Source organism: Arvicola amphibius, chromosome 11 (genome assembly GCF_903992535.2).
Source record: "Arvicola amphibius chromosome 11, mArvAmp1.2, whole genome shotgun sequence".
Lineage (NCBI taxonomy): Eukaryota > Metazoa > Chordata > Mammalia > Rodentia > Cricetidae > Arvicola > Arvicola amphibius.
Window position 1 is genome coordinate 37,496,818 of NC_052057.2, and position 20,066 is coordinate 37,516,883.

The window sequence follows — 20,066 nt, forward strand, 5'->3', positions numbered from 1 at the left end:
AGGGTCTGTAAAGAGCAGGTGGCTGCATGTTGCTCCATTTGCACAGATGCAGTGCAGGGATTTCAAAAGATACACTCATAAAGTCTCACCAACACGACCACCTAGACATAAGCCGAACATGGACAATGGCAGACATGTTAATATAGACAGGGAACTCCCGAGAGGCCTCAGCTCTACACAAAGAACGACAGGCAGTTAATGAACGTTGAGATGGGCAGAAACTGTCTCCAGGGAAGAACGCAGCAGCTGCTTGTTCAATACCAAATGGTCAGCCCTGAAAACATATATACAAGTAGCATGATACAGGCTGAGAGGGTTGTAGTTATATATTTAGGAGTATGTATGTGTGTGTGTGTGTATTGTAACAACAATTAATGAAAAAAGTGGCCGTGGATTTGGTATATGAAAGGGTTTAGGGGGAGGAAAGAGAAAGGGGAAATGATGTAACTGTATTATAATCTCAGAAAAGAAACGATTTAAAGGTTTCTACAGATGACGCCATCCTAATCTGTTGACAGCAACTCTTCCTTCCTCCTCTTTGTTCTGTCCTTGAGCAAAGTCAAGACAAGCGCTCATTGTCCCCCACTTGGTTTGTGTGAATCAAGATCTGTTTGTTACCGGGAGTGGTGGCACACATCTCTAATGCCAGCATTTGGGAGGGAGAGGCAGGGAGATCTCTGAGTCTGAGACCAGCCTGGTCTCAAAGTCAACACCTCTACCCGGTGCATGCACCCTCACACACACCAAAGACAAAATCAAACAACCAACCAAACAAAAACTCATTTGTTTCTACAGAGGACCATTCTATGGGTGTGTGCAATGTGACCATGTTGAGCACTTGTCCTTTGACAGGGGGATAGAATTGGGGGCACACAGCTTATAAACGCATTCTACCTTAAATGTATTCAGAATGTCTCCATTGGCCCATGACTTGGAAAATCACCGCATATGGTCTATTTTATAATGCAAGCATCTCACGGAATTCATTGAACATTTGTGTCCAAATAAGCTCTGGTAACACCTTCCGTACCCTGTGATCACCTGGCTGACCGCAAGCCTCAAGCAGGTTCCGTTGCTCAGCCACCGAATGAAATAGTAACATATTGGGTTTAAACACGAAACAGCTCCCATGGACACATGTGTTTAAGGCTTGGTCCCCACCTAGTCCTGCTGGGTTGGAGGTGTGGAGACCGAGGAGGAAGTGGGTCATTTTGGAATGCGCCAGGAAGAGGCATCTTTTCCCTGTGGCGCACGGTCTCTCTCCCTCTCCTTTTCCCCCTCCCTCTCTGCCTTTTCCCTTCCTGGATGCCATGCAGTGAGCACCTATGCTCCTCACCCCCTTTAGTCACGCCATTCTCCCTCAGCTGAACAAGAACTGGGCCAGGCAACCGTGAGCCTAAGCAGTGCTTCTCCAGCGTGTGTGTGTGTGTGTGTGTGTGTGTGTGACTAGCCTGGGAAACGTTCAACATTCACAGTGCAGTTCTCACTGACCGTCCAGCATGGCGAGGTCGAGCAGTAGTTAAATCACTGAAGGCCCTCTGAATCAGTAAGTTCCGGAAATCAACAAAGCCCTGAAATATGTATCAGAATCTCCAACCGCTTCCAAGTCCTCCTTTGTTGTACGAGCTACCACCTTACAAGACTTGGTAGCCACACCTCCATTTCTGTGAATTACCAGAAAGTGGAAACGACTAGGCAAAGACCCTTGTTGGAAAGGGAACGTGCATGCGCTGGGCCTGCGGTCTCTCATCTCGTCACACGTCCCATGGCCCAGGTGGGCACTTGGGGTGAGAGGACGCCTGGACCAGGAAACGCTTGTGGGAAGGTGCAATCGAAACCCAAGTAAGTGTCTCCTTGCTAAGCCCTACCACACTTGTCTATGGGCAATTCAAATAGGAACCCCTAACTTCAGAAAAGCTATGACCTCCAGGCTGTGTTTGTTTGCTTTCAGGCCATAGGCATCGGTGTCAGAGAGGCTAGTCAGAACAAGGGCTGAGGTAACTAAGCCGGGTCTCTGCCCTTGATCAGAGCTTGGCCCGAGCTTGGCCTTTTTCTGGTCAGGACAGCTATGGCCCCTCAGCAAGGCAAGCTTCCCGAATGCATTGACTGTCTTAGAAACCGCCACACAGATATGTGCACCGGCATGTCCCAGTGGCTAGCCAGGTGTGGAAGTGTGCACGCTCACACATGCTCACCCCCCAAACCGGGGATGAAGAATCTGGAGAACAGGTCCAAACCAGTTTTTATTTTCTCCTCGGAGACTCCTCAGTGGGAGTGAGGCACAGTGGCCCAGACAAGTGAATGTTTCCTTTGCTTCCAGGGACACATCTCCTCGGCAAAGCTGTGGAGGGGAACAAGGTGGGGAAGGGGTGGTTGCCTGCTTCCTCCAGCCTTGTCTCCCCGCAGAAGGGAAAAGCACACCGCCCATCATGGCTGCCTGCCAGCTCTGGCTCCCCCAATGTCTGGGTGAAGGAAAAGGCATCTCTTACTGAGCACAGCACGGTTTGGTTGGACGTGCTTGCTGAGTAAAAACCTGTGGCTCCCAGGGGCTGGGGTGAGTGTTGGGGGGGGGACTTTGGGAACAGCCCAAACACGCTGAGTGGACCACAGATCACAGAGATGAATGGGAATGACATATTTTCTAGATTCCAATGCTGCTACAGAAAGACAGATCTTCCAGTATGGAACATTGCAGGGAGCTGAACCTCACCAAGTGTGACTCCAGAGATGCTGAAGGGGACCGGGGCAGCTGGAAAGCCAAGCTGTGACAAGCTACAGTAACAAATAAGCTGATGCTTCTGACAGTGGCCTGTTCGTGTGGTCCCATGGTCTCCATGACACCCTCTGGGATGGTGTTGCTGTTACCCCCATCTTTACAGATAGATGCAAACCCTAAGGTTCAGGCATGCAGCTTCTCCTGCTCAGAGGGCTGATCCATCAGTGAGCAGTGTGGTTGAGAGCCAGGCTCTGGGATCAGGCCCCCAGCTTTGCTATCAGCCCCCTCCCCCCTCCCCCACCATGCTGCTTTCTGCCAATCACAGTCTTGTGTGCTTAGGTTTCCCTATCTATAAAGGGGGAGCTAATAACAGGACTTGCCTCCTGGAGTTGGACAATGGAAAAGGAAGGGCTTTACCAGTCAAAGCCCCAGGGTAAATGCGGGGCCAGTGTGGGCCGTGCTGTTTTCTCACTCTGAGGGAACTCAGGAAACACTTCTCCAGTGCCAGATACAGACAAGCAGGACAGGTGTGATGGGACAGGCTTCAAAGGTCCGGATCACACTTGGCCTTGGGTAAAGGAAACGCAAGCCCTTGCCAGTTTCATGATGCTCTCGTCACCAAGGCGGCAAAGCAAACAACAGGAACTTCTATTCTTGACTTGAGTTCTGATGAAAAAGAAACTAACTGATGGGCCTTGCGCTACTTCCAGGAACCTGGAGGAGAAATGAGCAGGTCATCGAGGGTCTGGAGATGAAGGGGATGTCCGTCAAGCCAAGCTGACCTGAGGTCTGGAGGAACTTCAGGAGGTTCAGAGAAATGAGCACTAGGACCCCCTTGCCGGGAATACAGCTCACAGCGGAGGGAAACTCTGAACAAACAAACAAAAAAGAGAGAGAGAAAGAGAAAGGGAGGGAGAAAAAGAAAGGGAGGGAGGGAGGGAGGGAGGGAGGGAGAGGAAGGAAGGCAAAGAGAGGGAGGGAGAGGAAAGAAGGCAGAGAGAGGGAGGGAGGGAGAGGAAAGGAAAGAGGGAGAGAGAGGGAGGGAAAGGGAGAGAGAGGAAGGAAGGAAAAGACAGAGAAAGAAAGGAAGGAAGGAAGGAAGGAAGGAAGGAAGGAAGGAAGGAAGGAAGGAAGGAAGCAAAGATGGAAGGAAGCAAAGATGGAAGGAAGGTAGGTAGGTTTGTGTTAAGTTTCAAATCTGGGACAAATGGCTGAGGTGCCTATTTAACTTATCAAAGAGGACACTGGCTGCCAGGTTCTCCCTGTCTCCCTCTGTCCATACCTGTTTCAGGCTCCTCCTGGCTGGTAACCCCCACCCCAACCCCAGAATTCTCCAGCCCAGAGGCTGGGCTGCCCTTCCCCCCATGCCCTTTCCTATATAATGCAGCCATTTTGATTACTTGGCCCTTTTTGTCTCCTCTGGGCCTCCTGGCTGCTGCACCTGGTTCCCCTCTCTGCCCTCCCCTTCCACTCCTCTCTCCTCACAAAGCACAACTCAGTCTGGTCAGGTCCACTCTGGACCCTTCCAGATGTCCCTGCCTCTGGCTGTGCTTTCCCACATGGTCACAATAAACCTTCTCCATGATACCTCGGACCAGCCACTTCCTTTTTTATTTCGTTTTCATTCAGTGTGTTCCCCTGAACATTATAAAATAATTTCAGTGAAAAGGGGGCATGAGACAGTGGTGACAGAAAAGCTCCCAATCGCTCCGATTTAAAAGTGCTGTATGTAAGGGACAAAGGACAGCCATTGGGCTGTGCCGCGGGTTGAGCATCTGCAGGAGAACGGGCCATGAGCTGCCATCAAAGGCCAGGCTGGGGCATATACGGCATTGTCACCTCACTTACACTTTGGTCTTAAGAAATAGTTGCTTGGGGTAGAGAGAGACTCAGTGCGGAAGAGCGCCTACTGCTTTTGCAGAGGATCTGACTTCAATTTCCAGCGCCCTTGCCTGGTGCTCTTGGGTGGCTCAAAATTGTCTGTGACTTCAGCTGTGGGAGCGGGGGTAACAGATAATACAATCAGTAAAGTGCCTGCTTTGGGAGCAAGAGGACTTGATTCAATTGGTACAACTGGAGAAAGTCAAGCCTGCTGTGGTGGCATGTACTTGTAGTCTCGGTGCTGGAGCCGCAAAGGCGGGAGGATCCTAGAAACTCCCGGTCTGCCAGTCTAGGCAAATCAGTGAGCTCTGGACCAAGCAAAGACCCCTTTCCAAACAAACAAACAAAAAGAGAAGATGGGAACTGAGAACAGCAGTTGGGATTGACCTCTGGCTCCACAGAGGTGTACACAACGGCACACACACACACACACACACACACACACACACACACACACACACACACAGTGGATGATGATACAAGTTTCACGTTTTGCAAGTAAGAAATGTATGCTAAGCACGTCTATAACTTCCTGAGGACCACACAAGGCACCAGTACAGCAGGACTCAAATCCAGAGTCACCGTGAGGTCCCTGCTGCTCGCTCAAGGGTGCCCTTGAGCCTAAGGGTCTGGAGAAGGGTCAGGGGTGTTTCTGATGCCAGGACACTGCTGTTTCTCTGACTCGGCTGGTGCCTTCCTTGTGCCCTATCCACTTGCTAGGGAAGGTCAGAGAGACCAAGTCCAGATCCAAACCCTCCATGTCTAGGGCCGAGCAGACAGAAGGCACCAACATGGGAAAGCACACACAGGAAGCCACACTGCCTTCGGGCACCTCTCTCTCCACAGCGCCATGTCCCCAGACTTGCTGTAACCCAGAGCTTGTGTGCCGTGTCACCCTGGAGACTCTTACTGAGAACTGGATGAGACACTAAGTGAAACCCGGCTGCGGTCAGCTCTGAGTCTCCACTCGGATCCCTCTCATAGGACAGACAAGGACGTCTCTCTCACGGGGCACCCGCAATTGCCGCCTCCCTGCCGGCCTTGCCCATCTGATAGCTGTCTTAACTGCACCAGGAACGTTTCTTGTTTGCCTTCAAGGCTCTCTAGTAATCTCTCTTTAGATCTTTAAAACCTTTTGGTCTCTTTCCTCTGAAGTCTAACTGAGGCCATGGGCCATTGGGGTCTCAGAAGGACGGGGTTCCAGTGCTGGCAAAGGGAACGTTTGGCTGAGACTTTAGAAATTCTCTGCAGTGGTCCCCCTTCCCCCCAAGGTGTATGAAACCAGGAGATAAGCCCATGCAAGGAAAGGATACAAGAGGTACAAATAGCACTGACTTTAGGTTCAAACCAGGATCCTAGGCAATCTCTCAGCTGAGCATGCAGGTACCTCCACATAGGAAGAAGGGAAGTTAGAAAAACACCATGCCTCTCCTCTCTGAGACAGACGCCATGGAGCCAGCCACTAGGTCAGACATGCTGAATCTTTCCTGGTAAGACACCACCTTGTGGTGCTACACACATTACTAAATATGGGTTAAAGTAAAATGTGAGAATTAGCTAATAAGAGGCTGAAACTAATGGGCCAGGCAGTGTTTAAATGAATACAGTTTGTGTGTTGTTATTTTGGGGGCATAAGCTAGCCAGGCGGCCGGGAGCGGGGCGGCAGGAACACAGCCCACAGCTCCTTCTACAATCTTTTGTCATTACTGGGCGGGAACATCCAGTTTTTATTCAGTTATAAGGTCTCCATATTCCTGGCTGTCCTGGGACTGCTGTCCCTGGAGCTGTGTAGACCAGGCTGGTCTGGACTTCACAGAGTTCTGCCTGTGTCTGCCTCCCAAGTGCTGGGGTTAAGTGTGTATGCCACCACGCCCAGCCTCACTTATTCTAAACGTATGTAGTGCACCTCTGTGTGATCACCACCAAAGAATTCACATTTGATGGAACGTTATTTCATGTTGGGGCCCTCCCCTTATATACAAAGAATATATAATATGAAAATAAAATATGTTTGTATATACAAAGAATATACAAAGAATTCACATTTGATGGAAGGTTATTTCATGTTAAGGCCTTCCCTATATTTGGGTCCTCACTGTTTTCTGCTTTTGCCTTCGTGGTTTTTATTCCTAAAGTGTTTATTAAACTGTTTAATAAGCTTTAGAATATACAAAGGGCATGAGGGTGCAGCCTTTGGGAACTCTTAGTTGCTACACGACTGCCTTGTTGCTTTGCCACACAGTTTCTCACTGTTCCCCAGCAATGCATCTGAGTTCTGGCCCCACCCCTCGGCACTTACTGCTCTAGTGCAGAGACCTGATGAAGACTATGCAGTCACAGAAGGAATTCTCTGGTCTTCACACCATGGGGCTCACAACTGAGGGTCTGTTAGTTTTATCAACCACAACCAGAGGACCTACTTCTTAACCAGAGGACAGAATGTCAAGGGACCCACATTGTCCATCTTCTGAGGGGGAGAAAAGGAAGTATCAATGTGAACCAGAGCTTACAGATTCATGTAAATAACCCAAAATGGTCTTTTCTCTCCATGTTTCCCACAGGGAGGCAGATATGCAGGCAGGGAGAGGGCCTAGTGGTCAGAGCCATCCACCTGACTGTGGGCAAGTCATGAGGTGATGTGTGTTCAGAGACCCTTGGATTCTAATGCTAGGGTCAGAGACCACACCTCAAACCCAGGTCCATTTCAGTTCTTAAAAGGAGCCAGTGGTGTCAGGGAGTAGGGGGAAGGACAGATTCCCAGGACTAAGGTGTTAATGGCCGGTGAGCATTCAAGGTGGCTATAAGGGCCCTCTCACCCTGCCTGCATGCCCAAGAGGCTTTGGGAAGGCTGCCCCACTCTGTGGGCCACTGGGTGTTGTTTTCTAAAGGTTGCTTAAAGAGCATGTTCAGAGATAGGAAATGGAGGAAGAAAGTCTAACCAATACAAACGTCAAAATAACATGACCTCTTGGCCACAAATTAGGGGGCTGGAGAAATGGCTTTCTGCAGCTGGGGTATTTGATGTGCCGAATTTGCTGGGCTGGCAGATTAATCACATTTGTACTGGGAAAGTATTCCGGGACATTAAAGGATTTATTTGTTTGCTAATCTGCTTCAGGCCCCAGAGGCCTTGTTACAAAATAAGGGGGGGCGGAAGGAGAAGGAAAGGGGCTGGAGGGAGGGACTGGGAACAGGACAGGGTTTCTTCCCCATTGGGCAAGCAGTTTTGTAACCCAGGAGGCCAGACCTCAAACGCCATAGGAACCATGCCATGACTGTTTATAAGACAGACAAAGGAGTTTGTTTGTTCTTTCCCCCAATCTTAACATGGTCCTCCTCAGTAAACACATAAGCGAGGTTACTTCTTGTTTTAAAAACTAGGATTTGGAAGTGCCTGCGTGACAGACAAGCAGATGGAAAAATACACGGAAAATTCTGTGAGATTTACGGAGGGCTGCCGGTGAAGGCTTTCATTTGAGGCTGTTCCCTTTCTTCCCGTTTTTGTAAAAAACAAAACTCTTTTCCCTCAAATACAAACAAACATTTGCTTCCCTGTTGCCTTTTCCCCCTATGGACAGGCTACCAAGAGCACTAGCCAAACAGTCCCTTAATCTCTTTTCCAAAGACTATAACCTTCTTTTGGCAAAGCGGAGATTTTATTTTGTCCCCCGGCACCTTGACAATGCTCAGAAAACATAATCCTCCCCTTACAATGGAACCTGAGCCTCGCAATCCAAGTGATGGTATTAAAGGACAGTTAAGCTTTTTCCAGCGAGGCACTTCCTTCCTTGTGGTCCTCACAGAAAAGTCTGCTTTATTTTTAGTACTATCCTGGCTCCTGGTATTGTGTTTGTGCACATAATCCCTTCACAATAACGATAGCTGTCTGGTGCACGTCCCCCCCACACCCCCCAAGAAACTCAAAGGCCTTTACAGACGTTAATTAATTCTCCCAGCACCCGGGTGAGATGGGCAAGTGTTCCATTCCGATTTCTGTATTATTATTCCCATTTTGTGATTTTGCCAAAATTCTTTTGCCTTCTTCCCTGGTGTGCTTCCGAATGGAATTCATCCTCACTGTTGAACTGGCTGGTCAAGTCCACAGGGAAGGCAGGAACCAGAGTAAAAGGAAACAAAAGAGGAGTGAGCTGCGCTGTCAGGAAGGCTGGGCTGCTGGCACACAGGGTGCAGGGTGTGCGGTCTTCCTGGCTTCTTCACGGATGCACCAGGAAGTAAGAGAAGAGGGACGTACTGACCTCCCTTTCTCGCAGAGCAGAGCAGAGCAGAGCAGAGCAGAGCAGAGCAGAGCAGAGCAGAGCAGAGCAGAGCAGAGCAGAGCAGAGCAGAGCAGAGCAGAGCAGAGCAGAGCAGAGCAGAGCAGAGCAGAGCAGAGCAGAGCAGAGCAGAGTCAGGGAACAATGGTAGACAAGGTGTTCCTTAACTAACAAAGAAGCAGCAGTCAGAGAGACTCCTTAGATTCCCAGCAAGGACATTTTGGGAACTGCTGCTTCGGGGTCTCTGCCCTACCAGAGCATTTGATACCTCCTGTTCTCATTGGTAATAGGCTCTCCTAAGGTGGAAATGTGTCTCTGGAACCCTGGTCAGGTGAAATGTACTGATGCCATTGACTTTTCTCATGATAGAGGAAAAACTCTTTTCAGGGCAAGGATAGTTGGTTGAAGAACTTAGTCCATGGCCGGCAAGAGGGCTCAGCTGCGGAAACCTTCCCGGTGCAAGCCTGACAATCTGAGTTCAATTACCAGGACCTCCGGACAAAGGAGACAAAAGAATCCTCCAGAAAATTGTCCTCTGAACTCTAGATTCCCACTGTGGCACAAGCATGCTTGCACTACACAGGCACAAACACAAAACTAGTAACTTTCAGTGTTTTAAAAGTAAAAGCACAGCTAACTCCTCTACAATAAAACAGCAGACTATTGACAAGTGACATCGTAACGGAGGGCACAATGGGCTCAGGGGTCCCAAGGAAGGTCACAGACTGGTTCTTGCAGTAGAGCAGCAAGGACCTGGAGGCACACAGAGGAACATGTGTGAGCACGGGTAGCCAAGATGAACAAATCCATCGCAGGATCCACCAGGGAGCTGGGAAAACACTTGAGGTAAAATCTGCAGAATGTACCTCTGGATAGTATTAGGAAAAAAGAGATGTGAATTGTGTCTGAGCCAGAATGTGGCCTTGTTAGAGCTGACAGCCAAGTCTAGGGGTGTGTATCATGTGGCAAGCCTTGCTATGAAGTTTGTGAGAAGCATCCACCAGGTCTCCGAGACCAGATGGAGCAAGGGTATCGGGCAGGCCTCGGTGCTGAGGCTGCAGGTTCATATTGCTGGCAGTGTATTTTCACATACTGGCCTGAACCTACACAACTTCCTAATTTTACATTTTCTTTTTACTGAGGTTCACTTTTCTTGAACTCCTCACTTGGTCGTCTTCTAGAGATCCAGCTGAAAGTTGTATTGCTTCCTGTTTCTGCTATGTATTGCCACTCCAGTGGATGAAAGCGATACAAACGGACTGTTAGCTCACAGGATTGAAATGGGTCCTTGAGCCAAGTTACGCTTAACTGAGGGGTTACTAAACCAATCTGGAGAACTCTAGAACTTTCTTGCCTTTTCCGGAACCCTGCTCTCCCTGGCTTGCAGCCCATCTTTCAAGCACAAAGCCAGCTGTGCATCTTCACAGTTCTTTGGAGCCCTGTGACCACAGCAGGACAACCTACGAAGTCCAGGACTGTCACTTAGGCCAGGTGAGAGTGAGGCCTTGCATCCAGTTTAGGTTAAGAGGACCTTTATAAGTTAAGAGGCTTCTTTCTAAGGAGCTCATTCTAACTCACACAGAGGAGCATGCTTTGGGGTCTTGCCTTCCAAAATAACTGCACTGACAGCTGCCATTTCTATTGTTTTTCATGTGTTAATTTCCACTTTAATATTCAGCTTTTCCCTGGGGCTAACTCCCCCGCCCACCACAAGTAGAATGCGTAATCCAGCCCGCGTCATTCACTGTGTGGTACTCATGAACCCACTGGTCTTCACATCTACACAACGGCTTTTCCTTTGGCTAAGGGATCATTTAAACTGTTTATGTATTGATCCTATACTGGGTTTTGGTTTCTCTGTGATGTAGTTAGAAAGCATGAATCACATATTTCTGCAAACAGCCCTGCTTGACTGTGAGGTTCTGGGGTTTGCTGTTCAAACACATTTGCCCTGGATTGTTATTCTATTTTGGGATAAGGTATCAATCAGGTCGGAAAAGAACTTTTCTTCCCTTTTTAATAGTAGTGTAATGTTTTACTATGTGGATAAGAGACACAGATTTAAACCCCCCTAATGTTAGGTAATGGAGCTGTTTAGAATACTGTCATTATGTAAATAAGGCTGCAGGCTTTCCCTTTGCTATTCCTCCCCAAGGATTTGCAGAATAAAGTAGGATTTCTGAATCAAAAGGTGTCTGGAGAGATTACCTTTGTTAATTACTATTCTTAGTTTAGACTATTTTTTTCTTGTTTTCGGAAAATACCCCTCCCCTGCACTGTTAAGGTTTTTTTTTTTTTGGTCCCTACTAGATTATTGGCATAGTCTCTGCTAGGTGCATGTGGGGGACTTCAATCTGTGATTATTCCCCACTCAAAGGTAATCTTAATTCTGTTTGCACACCTCTCATGATGAGAACTGTACTGGCAGATTGTAGCTGCTATCTTGAGTCTACTCTTTAGCCCTACCCTTCCGGTACTCCTTCTTGAGTCTTAGTGTGCACACGGGTCAGGAGCTGTGAAATGCCATTACTGAAGCACAGCCGTCCTGTGGTTTTCAAATAAGGAGTTTATTTGTGTTGTCTGAGATATACCCAGGTTGGCTTGGCAGGAACAAGCGAGTAAACAGAGCATTAAGCTGTCAAACATCCCTGAACTCACTCTAGAGAGTGATCAGGTGTGTATTTGTACTTCCAGACGGGACTCCAGGAGGGCAAACAACCAAGTACCTGAGGGCTCCACTTTCAGAAAGTTACCTAGTCACAGACCAGAAGACAACTTCATTCCAGCTTTCTATAGTTGTCTTCTGATCAGGATATATCCAGAAGATACTCGAGCCTGCAATCCCTGGACTTGGGAGCCGGAGACAGGAGGCTTGCCTTGAGTTCAAGACCAGCTTGGGTCCTAAAGTGAGACCAGTTTTAAGCAAAAACAAACTATACATTTCTCTGAAAACTATTTCAGATATCAGAGATAAAACTAAAGGATTTTAAAGAAAGATCAGGGTGAGTTATCAGACACGAAGATAAAAGGTGGGAGCTGTTTTTTTTTTTTAAATTTCAGTGTTAGAAAATAGCCAGAAAAAAATCCAAATTATTTAAACCTTTTGGAACACTACTGACATCAATATCAATATCCCTGAAATGCCAAAAAAAAAAAAAAAAAAAAAAAAAAAGTACAAGGACAAACTCCTGACCAGATGTAAAAAAGTAAACCATATGAAGCCAAGAAGCTGGTCACTTTTGTGTTAAATAGGCCATGACCTGTATGTACTATGTATGCATGCATTCTACCACAACAAACACAAATAGTAGGATCATGCATCACTTGCCCATAAACATGAGCCTCTGGGATCAGAAATGAAACCTTTAAGACAAAGCTGGCCTGGTCTTTTGAGTGCTTTCTAACAGTACTGGTATAAAAAGGACACAAGTCAAATAAGATTATAGCTTTGGGGTGGGTTACTGCAACCCATGCACAGCTTGGGTCCTGGAACCTTGACTAGGGGTGAGGGGGAAATGGAGAAAAAGACAGACACCCAGACATACGTGCAGGAAAGCTGCGGCCAGGTGGGGGTGTGCATGTTGATGGAGGACACCTACTACTGCCAGCAACCCAGAACCCACTGTTTATTCTGTAGAGCACACGTGAAGGGGCTGGCTACTCTTGGCAGGAGTTATCTAATAGGCGAGCAGGATCAGGCTGTAAACACCAGGGAGAAGTAAGCTGCAGTCACTTGTTTACACTGGAAGCCCCAGGAAGTTTAGCCACTCATCTTGAGCATGGCCCGCATGAATGCTCTGCCAACTGACTATGGGGATAAGGGCTTAGGAATCTTTATCATGGCTGTGTCTATGTCAATGATATAGCCACTCAGAACTTTACCAGAGCTCCCTTTATCTTCAACTGGTGCTCTGAAATCTTAAATCTTAATACCACCACTGCCTGGCTCTAAAATCTGTTTAAACGCTTACCTTCCAACTCCTTTCTTTGCACTAACACCACACCACTACTGCCCCACTATTTTGCAAAAGGGTTTACGCTGTATTAAAGTGTCAAGGAATATAGAGGATATATAACCTAGAGGCATCAACATACATATTTAGAATACAACAGAGTTATAGGTAAAATCTGTTAGTTTTTAAACTACATTTATTTATGTGTGTGTGTTTATGAATGCTATGGCGCACATATGAAGGTCAAAGGACAGCTTGATGGGTTCTCTCTGTCCACCAGACACCAACCTCAGGTTGTCAGGGTTGGTGGCAAATGCCTTTACCTGCTAGGCCATCTCGATAGCCCTCTTTGATTTCCTTACAATATTGTAGCAAAAGCTGAGGGTCCTGTTCTGGGCTCAAACTGGCCCTACACTTTAACTTTTCTAATAATGTGATAATTTCATGCTTTCTGGCCATAAATGCAGGTGTCAACAGTAGCGAGAACTACACATTCAGATTTGGGAGCGGAGACGTGGCTTGGCTGGTAGACTTGCCTAGCATGCTCTGGGTAGGTCCCGGGTTCAAGGTCCAACACTGCATAAACAGCACAGTGGAAAATATCTGTAATCCCAGCACTTGGGAAGCAGAGGCAGCAGACTCAGAAGTTTAAGGTCACCCCCGGCTATACACAGAGTTGGAGGTCAACCTAGGCATCATAAAATCCTATCTTTAAAGCAATGACCTGGCTAATTCTGGAGTATAGAAATAACGCAAGAGGTGAATGTATGTTGTTGAAAATCAAGATGGTTTGAACTCATGCCCAGAGGTATGTTTATTGTACTTGAATGATTCAAAAACATTTAGGTGAGGCTCTTCAACTCCAATGAGGATATTTCAAACATTTACCTATTAAGAAACTGTAAACACTCGAGACAAAATTTGCAAACTTTTCTCTACAAAATATACGCATATAAGTATGTATTTCTTAGATGGTGTGTAGCCCACTCTTTTCTTGGTAATCTTCATAAAAGCGCATCAGTGACTCTGGGATTCTAGGTGTCACAATGCTCAAGGCTTGAGTGAAATGCTTCTTCATAATGCGGTCAGCTTTAATGTCTTCTTCCAGGGCTAGGAGAGCAGCCTCCTTACAGACGGCTATGATCTGAAATTGAACAAGTAAAATGAGGGAGAATGTAGTTAAGCACTCCTTTGTCAACAAACTGTTTTCAACATATTATCTGTAGTGTGACATTTAAAAAAATCTTTTACATTTGATATTATACTATAATTACATCGTTCCCCCTTCCCTTTGTCTCTTTAAAACCTACCATATACCGCCCCCATCTTTCAAGTTCACAGCCTCTTTTCTTTGTGTGTGTGTGACAGGGCTAGGGGTGTGATTCTAAATATGTACATACAACTTGCTCAGTCTGTATAGTCTTATTTGTATGTATGTTTTCATGGTTGACCATTAGGAATTGGATGACCAATTGGGTGCTCTCAGCATTGTTTAGCTGCTGTGTACAGTTGAGGTCTTGTGGGCTTTCCATGTTAGCCTGTCTATAGGTGTTGTCCTTGTTCAGGTCACATTCAGGCAGCTGTGCTGATGAGGCTTCATACTGGGTATAGCTTCTGACACGTGGTATGACTTCTGCATAATGAGCATATCCCTGTGGGAGTTACTCAACTTAAGGCTTGGTTTTTGATGGTACAAAAAATGGACCCAGGGCCTTACATATGTTAGGCAAACCCTCTACTTTAAGCATACAAGTAGAAAAAGCAACCACATCGGAGTGTTATTTCCAGAGCAGACCAGAACCAGCACAAAGATGAATGACCAGCATCTCCTGTTAACTGTGTGGATCGGATGTGCCACCCTACTCCTATCCCCACTCCCGACACAGGATGGCCTGTGAGCTGGAAGGAGGAACCCTTAGCAGAGGTACCATGATGCACAGTGGGACTGCTAATCAGCACTCTTGTCAGGCACAAAGTTTATACACTGCTTTGCTGTATGATCAGAATAGGCAGCATCTTGACTCCTGGTAATATCAGAGGAGTGGACTGTTTCCTCAGGGAGGGAAGGTGAGCATGTGAGAGGGAAATGCTACGGAAGAATGGTTCTCTGTATTTCAGAGAGCTGAAGCAGGCCCAGGCCACTGTCATTTCAAATTGTATTGATGTGGTGAAAAAGCTTACTGGACAAGAAGAGGATTTCAATTTTCAGGGCAATACGGAAAACAATGAGCAATACCAACCACACCTTATATAGGTGAATGAAAGGGCAGGGAAAGGGTTCCAGCCACGCAGCCACACAGTCTGCCCATTTACTGCAAATGGTTCCTCTGGTTAGCTGGGCCAATGGTGTCGAAGCAGCTGAATAGTTTTCTAGGAGATTCAGCAGCAAGTTTAGACGGTTTTCAAACATACACACAAGGCAGGGATTGATTGATTTGAGTGGCTTTGTCAAATTCCAATAATGTAACTATTAGTTCTGGGCTTCATTAATGAGCATATAAGCTAACTGCATTGACATGATGTCAATGCTTTTCTGACAATAGAGTGGCCACCAAATTGCTAAGGCAGAAAACACAGCAAACGCTCCCTGGTGATCTCAGTGGAAATTTGAGCCTCCACAAAGAGAGGTGAGGGACCTCACCTAAGAAGCACATCTTTCATCTTGACAAGGTTTGAAGTGTCACTGGAGAAGCAGGGAATGCTGGGTGCTGGAGTATCCCTTCCGCATACTTCAAAGTGCAGGGAATATCTCCAGGGTGTGGCTCTTTGATAAGGGACAGCAAAGTGCTAGGCCTTGGGTCCATAACACATTTCCCTTACCTCACCCGAGTCTTATACCAGAAAACACAGAGCCCAGCACGTAGTTATTTTGAGTATCTCCCTTAAGTGCTAGATAGACACTATTTCTTTACTCCTTTATTTGCTGTTACTGATGCTCAGATTTTGCACTCCGACTAAAGCATGTACTGAACCACAAGAAACATATGTGATGTGGTGTTGGGGAGGGGAATGCGGTAAGAAAAGAGATGCTAAAAAGGATGCTTAGAACCTGTAAGTTCTGGTTCTCATGGTCAGAAGGTGGATGGATAGATAGCACTGAGGCAAGGGAATCAATGGTCTGATCTTGTTAGCACGCAACGATTAAACTGGGATAGAAAGAAATGACTACTCTGGCTGCTTAAATGCTTATAACATGAGGTTCTTACTATGTATCATTATCTGAGAGTGGCCTTGATTTAATAAATTTCATTTAATAAAATTTCATTTATGTTGTGGGATAGAACTTTGAAATATCTGGATTAGATGGAATGTTCTGTAGAGCCTTTAAAGGAAGACACTGTGAGACAGGTGCTGAAGACCTGGCCTGATGGCCCCATGCTGCCACAGAACCACGGATGTGGCTCAATACAGAGGAGTAAACTGCAAGCTTTATGAGGTGTTCTGGTAACTCAACTCATGGTTCTCAGTTCATCTCTAGATAAAATATTACCACAATGCACCAACTAGACACCTCTGGAAGGAGTTGCTCCTCTATTTCCTACTGGTAAGTTTAGCACTTACTTCGACAACTTTTACCTTGTTTCTTTATCACCATAAGGAATGCTTGGAAGAAGCAATTACATAATTCTTTCTGTAAAAAAAAAAACCTAATCTTTTGCTTTCCTACCACATTTACTTAGCAATATACAACCAAAAATAGGACAGTATGGATTCCTTAGCCAGGCTTCCACTTTTCAGTCAGTACCAAGGGGCTAGCTGCTCCGGGCAGCAACTACAGAAGGTCAACTACAAGATTCAGGGTGTGAGGAACTGTATCTGTCTTCCTGTCCCCACACACCAGCAGAGGATAAACACAGGTTGACTGCCAGGAAGGAAAAATCACGGTATTTTGTGTGGAAAGAAGACACTGTCATCTTGTAAACCAAAGCGTGAAGAGTTCACACACACACACACACACACACACACACACACACACACACACACGTCTGATTAGACAAAACAGAAGTGAGCAAAGATAGCTGTCGAGGTCTCTCAGTGGTAAAAGTCTCTCTGCACAAGGCTGAGTTTAATTTCTAGAGCCCATGGTGGAAGGAGAGAAATGACTTCTAAAATTTGTCCTCTGACTTCCATGTGTGCTATCGCTTCAGGAACCAAAAAAAGGATAATTAGGATAATTTTGAAAAGAGCTTTTGAAGTCACCAATAGCAGCAAAACTGCTGATACCAGTCCCCTGAAGCCCTTAACCCAACCTGCTGACAGAGCGGGCACTAAGGTCCTCTTTCTTTTCACTTGTTCCTCACAAAAGACCTCCAGTAGGAATCCAAAGGAGAAGTGCTGTGATCACCAGCTCTTTTCTTCTAACCTAAATAAAGGGTGTGTCTGGAATGGATATACTTCATGACCAGGGGTTTCCTCTTCTGTTCTAGAGACCATCCTGGCAAGACTTCCAAGATAGCATATTTCTCAAGAAAAGAAAAAAATGCAGCTCAGCTCCATGGACTAAGCCAACATGGGTGATATCAATGGTTAGTACTCCATTATCAAAGAATTTAAGCCAACATAAAACACATTCTGTTCCACCCAGGAACAGGTAGAGGAAGGGAAGCTGACGGACTTTGCAGTTCAGCAATGACAGCTGCTCAGTCTGCCCTAACCCACTTATCTTAGTGTTTTGTCCCCAGGTGTGGTGGTTTGAATGAAAATGGCCCCTATAGGCCCACAGGGAGTGGTACTCAGGAGGTATGGCCTTGCTGGAAAAAGTATGACGGGGGGGGGGGGGGGGCGGCGTTCAAATGCTCAAACCAAGACTAGTGTAGCTCTTCTCCTGTTGCCTGAGTATAGAACTCTCGGCTACCTCTCTAGCACCATGTCTGCTACCTGCATGCAGCCACACTTCCTGTCATGTTGCTAATGGACTAAACCTCTAAACTGTTAGCCACAGCCTAATCTCCAAGACAGCAGAACTGAGATGCAAACCACTAGATCTCCACCTGTATGGACAAGCCCAATACCCTATAGAAGGGTCCTCAGAGCTGCTTAGATCCGTCTACTACATGAAGGCTCAAGTGAGGAAGTTCTGTCTTGGAGGAACAAATCCATGTGCCTGGTTTGGGGTTCCACAGGCACCCAATTAGCCAGTCAATCTAATACAGTACCTAGGATCAGATAAGACACTCAGTGCTTCCCACAGAACTCTTCTCCTCTCCTAATTTTAGCAGACCACCAATAAGTTGTTTTATTACTGACCTTTTCTGTTTCCTTTGGAAAAAGCTTTTTATTATATTTGATTATTATTTCTGGAGGTGGTGTGTGCATGCTACAGCACAAGTGTGGAAGTCAGAGAACAAAGGGTAAAAGTCAGTTCTTGTGTGCCCTGGGGATTGACCTCAGGTTGTCAAGGCTTAGCAACAAGCCATCTTGTTGGTCCTTACTGGTGATCTTTAGCATGGTTATGCCAGAAAACTTGCTCAAAGCCATCGATGCAGTTCTTTTCCATTTTATATCCTTTCAAACTCTGTTCTCTTGTATTTCAGAATAGAGACCAAAGGAAAGGGGCTGAGGGCAGATGCAAGGGGGACAGATATTCTGAGGAGCTAAGGAGAGGACTACAGAGACAGACAAGAGCCATAGCTCTCCCTTACTCATGCTTCGTACTGAGCATGTCTGTAACTATCATCAGTTCTACATGTCCAGCTATGGCACTGTGGTCAGGGTCTGTAGAGCCTTTACGTGTATTGTACATGCTCTTATCAATAATATTTTTAAGTTTCTGAAACAGAGGAATCAACGACAAACACTGCTTCTTACCACGCTGTGTTTTGGTCTGGAGTGGTACTACGGCTTCAGTCACTTCTGCGTCTCTGTTGAGAACACAAGTGTGTTCTGAGGGTATTTAGGTTATCAAGATTTGTCACACAGGGATAGGGATATTTTTGCAAAAAAAGTACAGTAATATATATTAGTTTGGAGGGCTTAAATGGAAGTTTGCTAAAAGCAAAACATGCAGATAGATATTCCCCCTGGGGAAGGAATCCTGTAACAAGGAACCTGTCCTTGGCCTTCTTCCTGCAGTAAGCATTGGGAGGGTGAGCACACTTTCTCAGATAAAGTTGCCCACATGTCTCTCTGGGAATCAGAAATGACAAGGAAAGGCTTTCAGTCTAACTATGATTGTATGGTTGTTTATATAATAAAGTCCAAAAAAGAAAATCCAATGAGACGAACTTGTGTGAGATCTGGACTGACCACCTGACTGTTTCTACAAAGCACACACACATTACCCATCATGCCCCAAACCAGACAATATCCAGGACTGTTTTAGTCACTGGGATTCATTTCAATTTTTCCCTTTTTCCATGAGGCCACAGAAGAACTCTGCTGAAAAGATGTGTAGATAAATGGATGACTTTGACTCACAGTCAGGAATATTAGATTACTGCTCAGAAAGAAAATCCTTGGCCATTTGAGTTTTCTAACTGCTTTAGCAAAGAGGATTTTAGAAGCCAGCCTTAATTTCTTCAGCATCCTGCCCTTACCACCGATATTGCAGGCTACATATTTTAAAGGAGTTATCAGCAAGCTGTCAGAACGGTGTGTGTAGGTGGGGTGGCTTTTGCCAATAGGCTACAAAATGAGTGTGTAATATTCTCATTCAGTTTTGACTAAACAATATCTAATCTTTCATACGTGCCTTGCTGTGAGGTTGAAAACGTGTTTGTGGGAATAAGAAAGTGAGACAGAAACTATCGGATTGTGCTGAGCTCTTTCTGTCAGCTCCAGACTAAGATGTTTACTTTGGCAGCTACCACACACTTTATTTGATGTCTATATATCATAAATTTTCTTTCCATTCATTTAGCAATTAAAATATATCTGCTGACCTAACAAAAACACAAGACAAACAGGAATACCATGTGAAAGAGTGAATTTGAGATGGACACGTAAGAGGAAAACTCTGTTATTAAAAACATCTACAAATTACCAGGTTCACCTAACAGGGAGGAAAGTAGTCAGCAGTGGAGACAGAGGCTCAAGTGAGTACAAATTTCATTTTCTGTGTGCGCTCTGCAGCAGCAGTACCCTTAGCAACACACAGTAATAGAGCTGCAGCAGGCTGCACGGTGAAGCAGTGCCCCAAGATGAGAAGAAGGTGGTTGACCAGTGAACCTTGGGAAATCTAATCACTTCACTTCTAGATGCAAAAGCGCAAAAGAAGCAATTGTGTGGAATTCTGAATGCCAT

The 20,066-nt window shown here is 46.1% G+C and overlaps 1 protein-coding gene across 1 annotated transcript in view; it reads right to left on the reverse strand.

Annotated features, from left to right (window-relative positions):
- Positions 1-13,620: 13,620 nt before the first annotated feature.
- The window catches only part of Spata5 (spermatogenesis associated 5), a 167,845-nt gene continuing 161,399 nt past the window's right edge, over positions 13,621-20,066 (reverse strand). The window contains 1 exon segment of the mRNA XM_042055936.1: positions 13,621-13,968. Coding sequence (XP_041911870.1) covers positions 13,792-13,968 — 177 coding nt within the window. The 3' untranslated portion in view covers positions 13,621-13,791.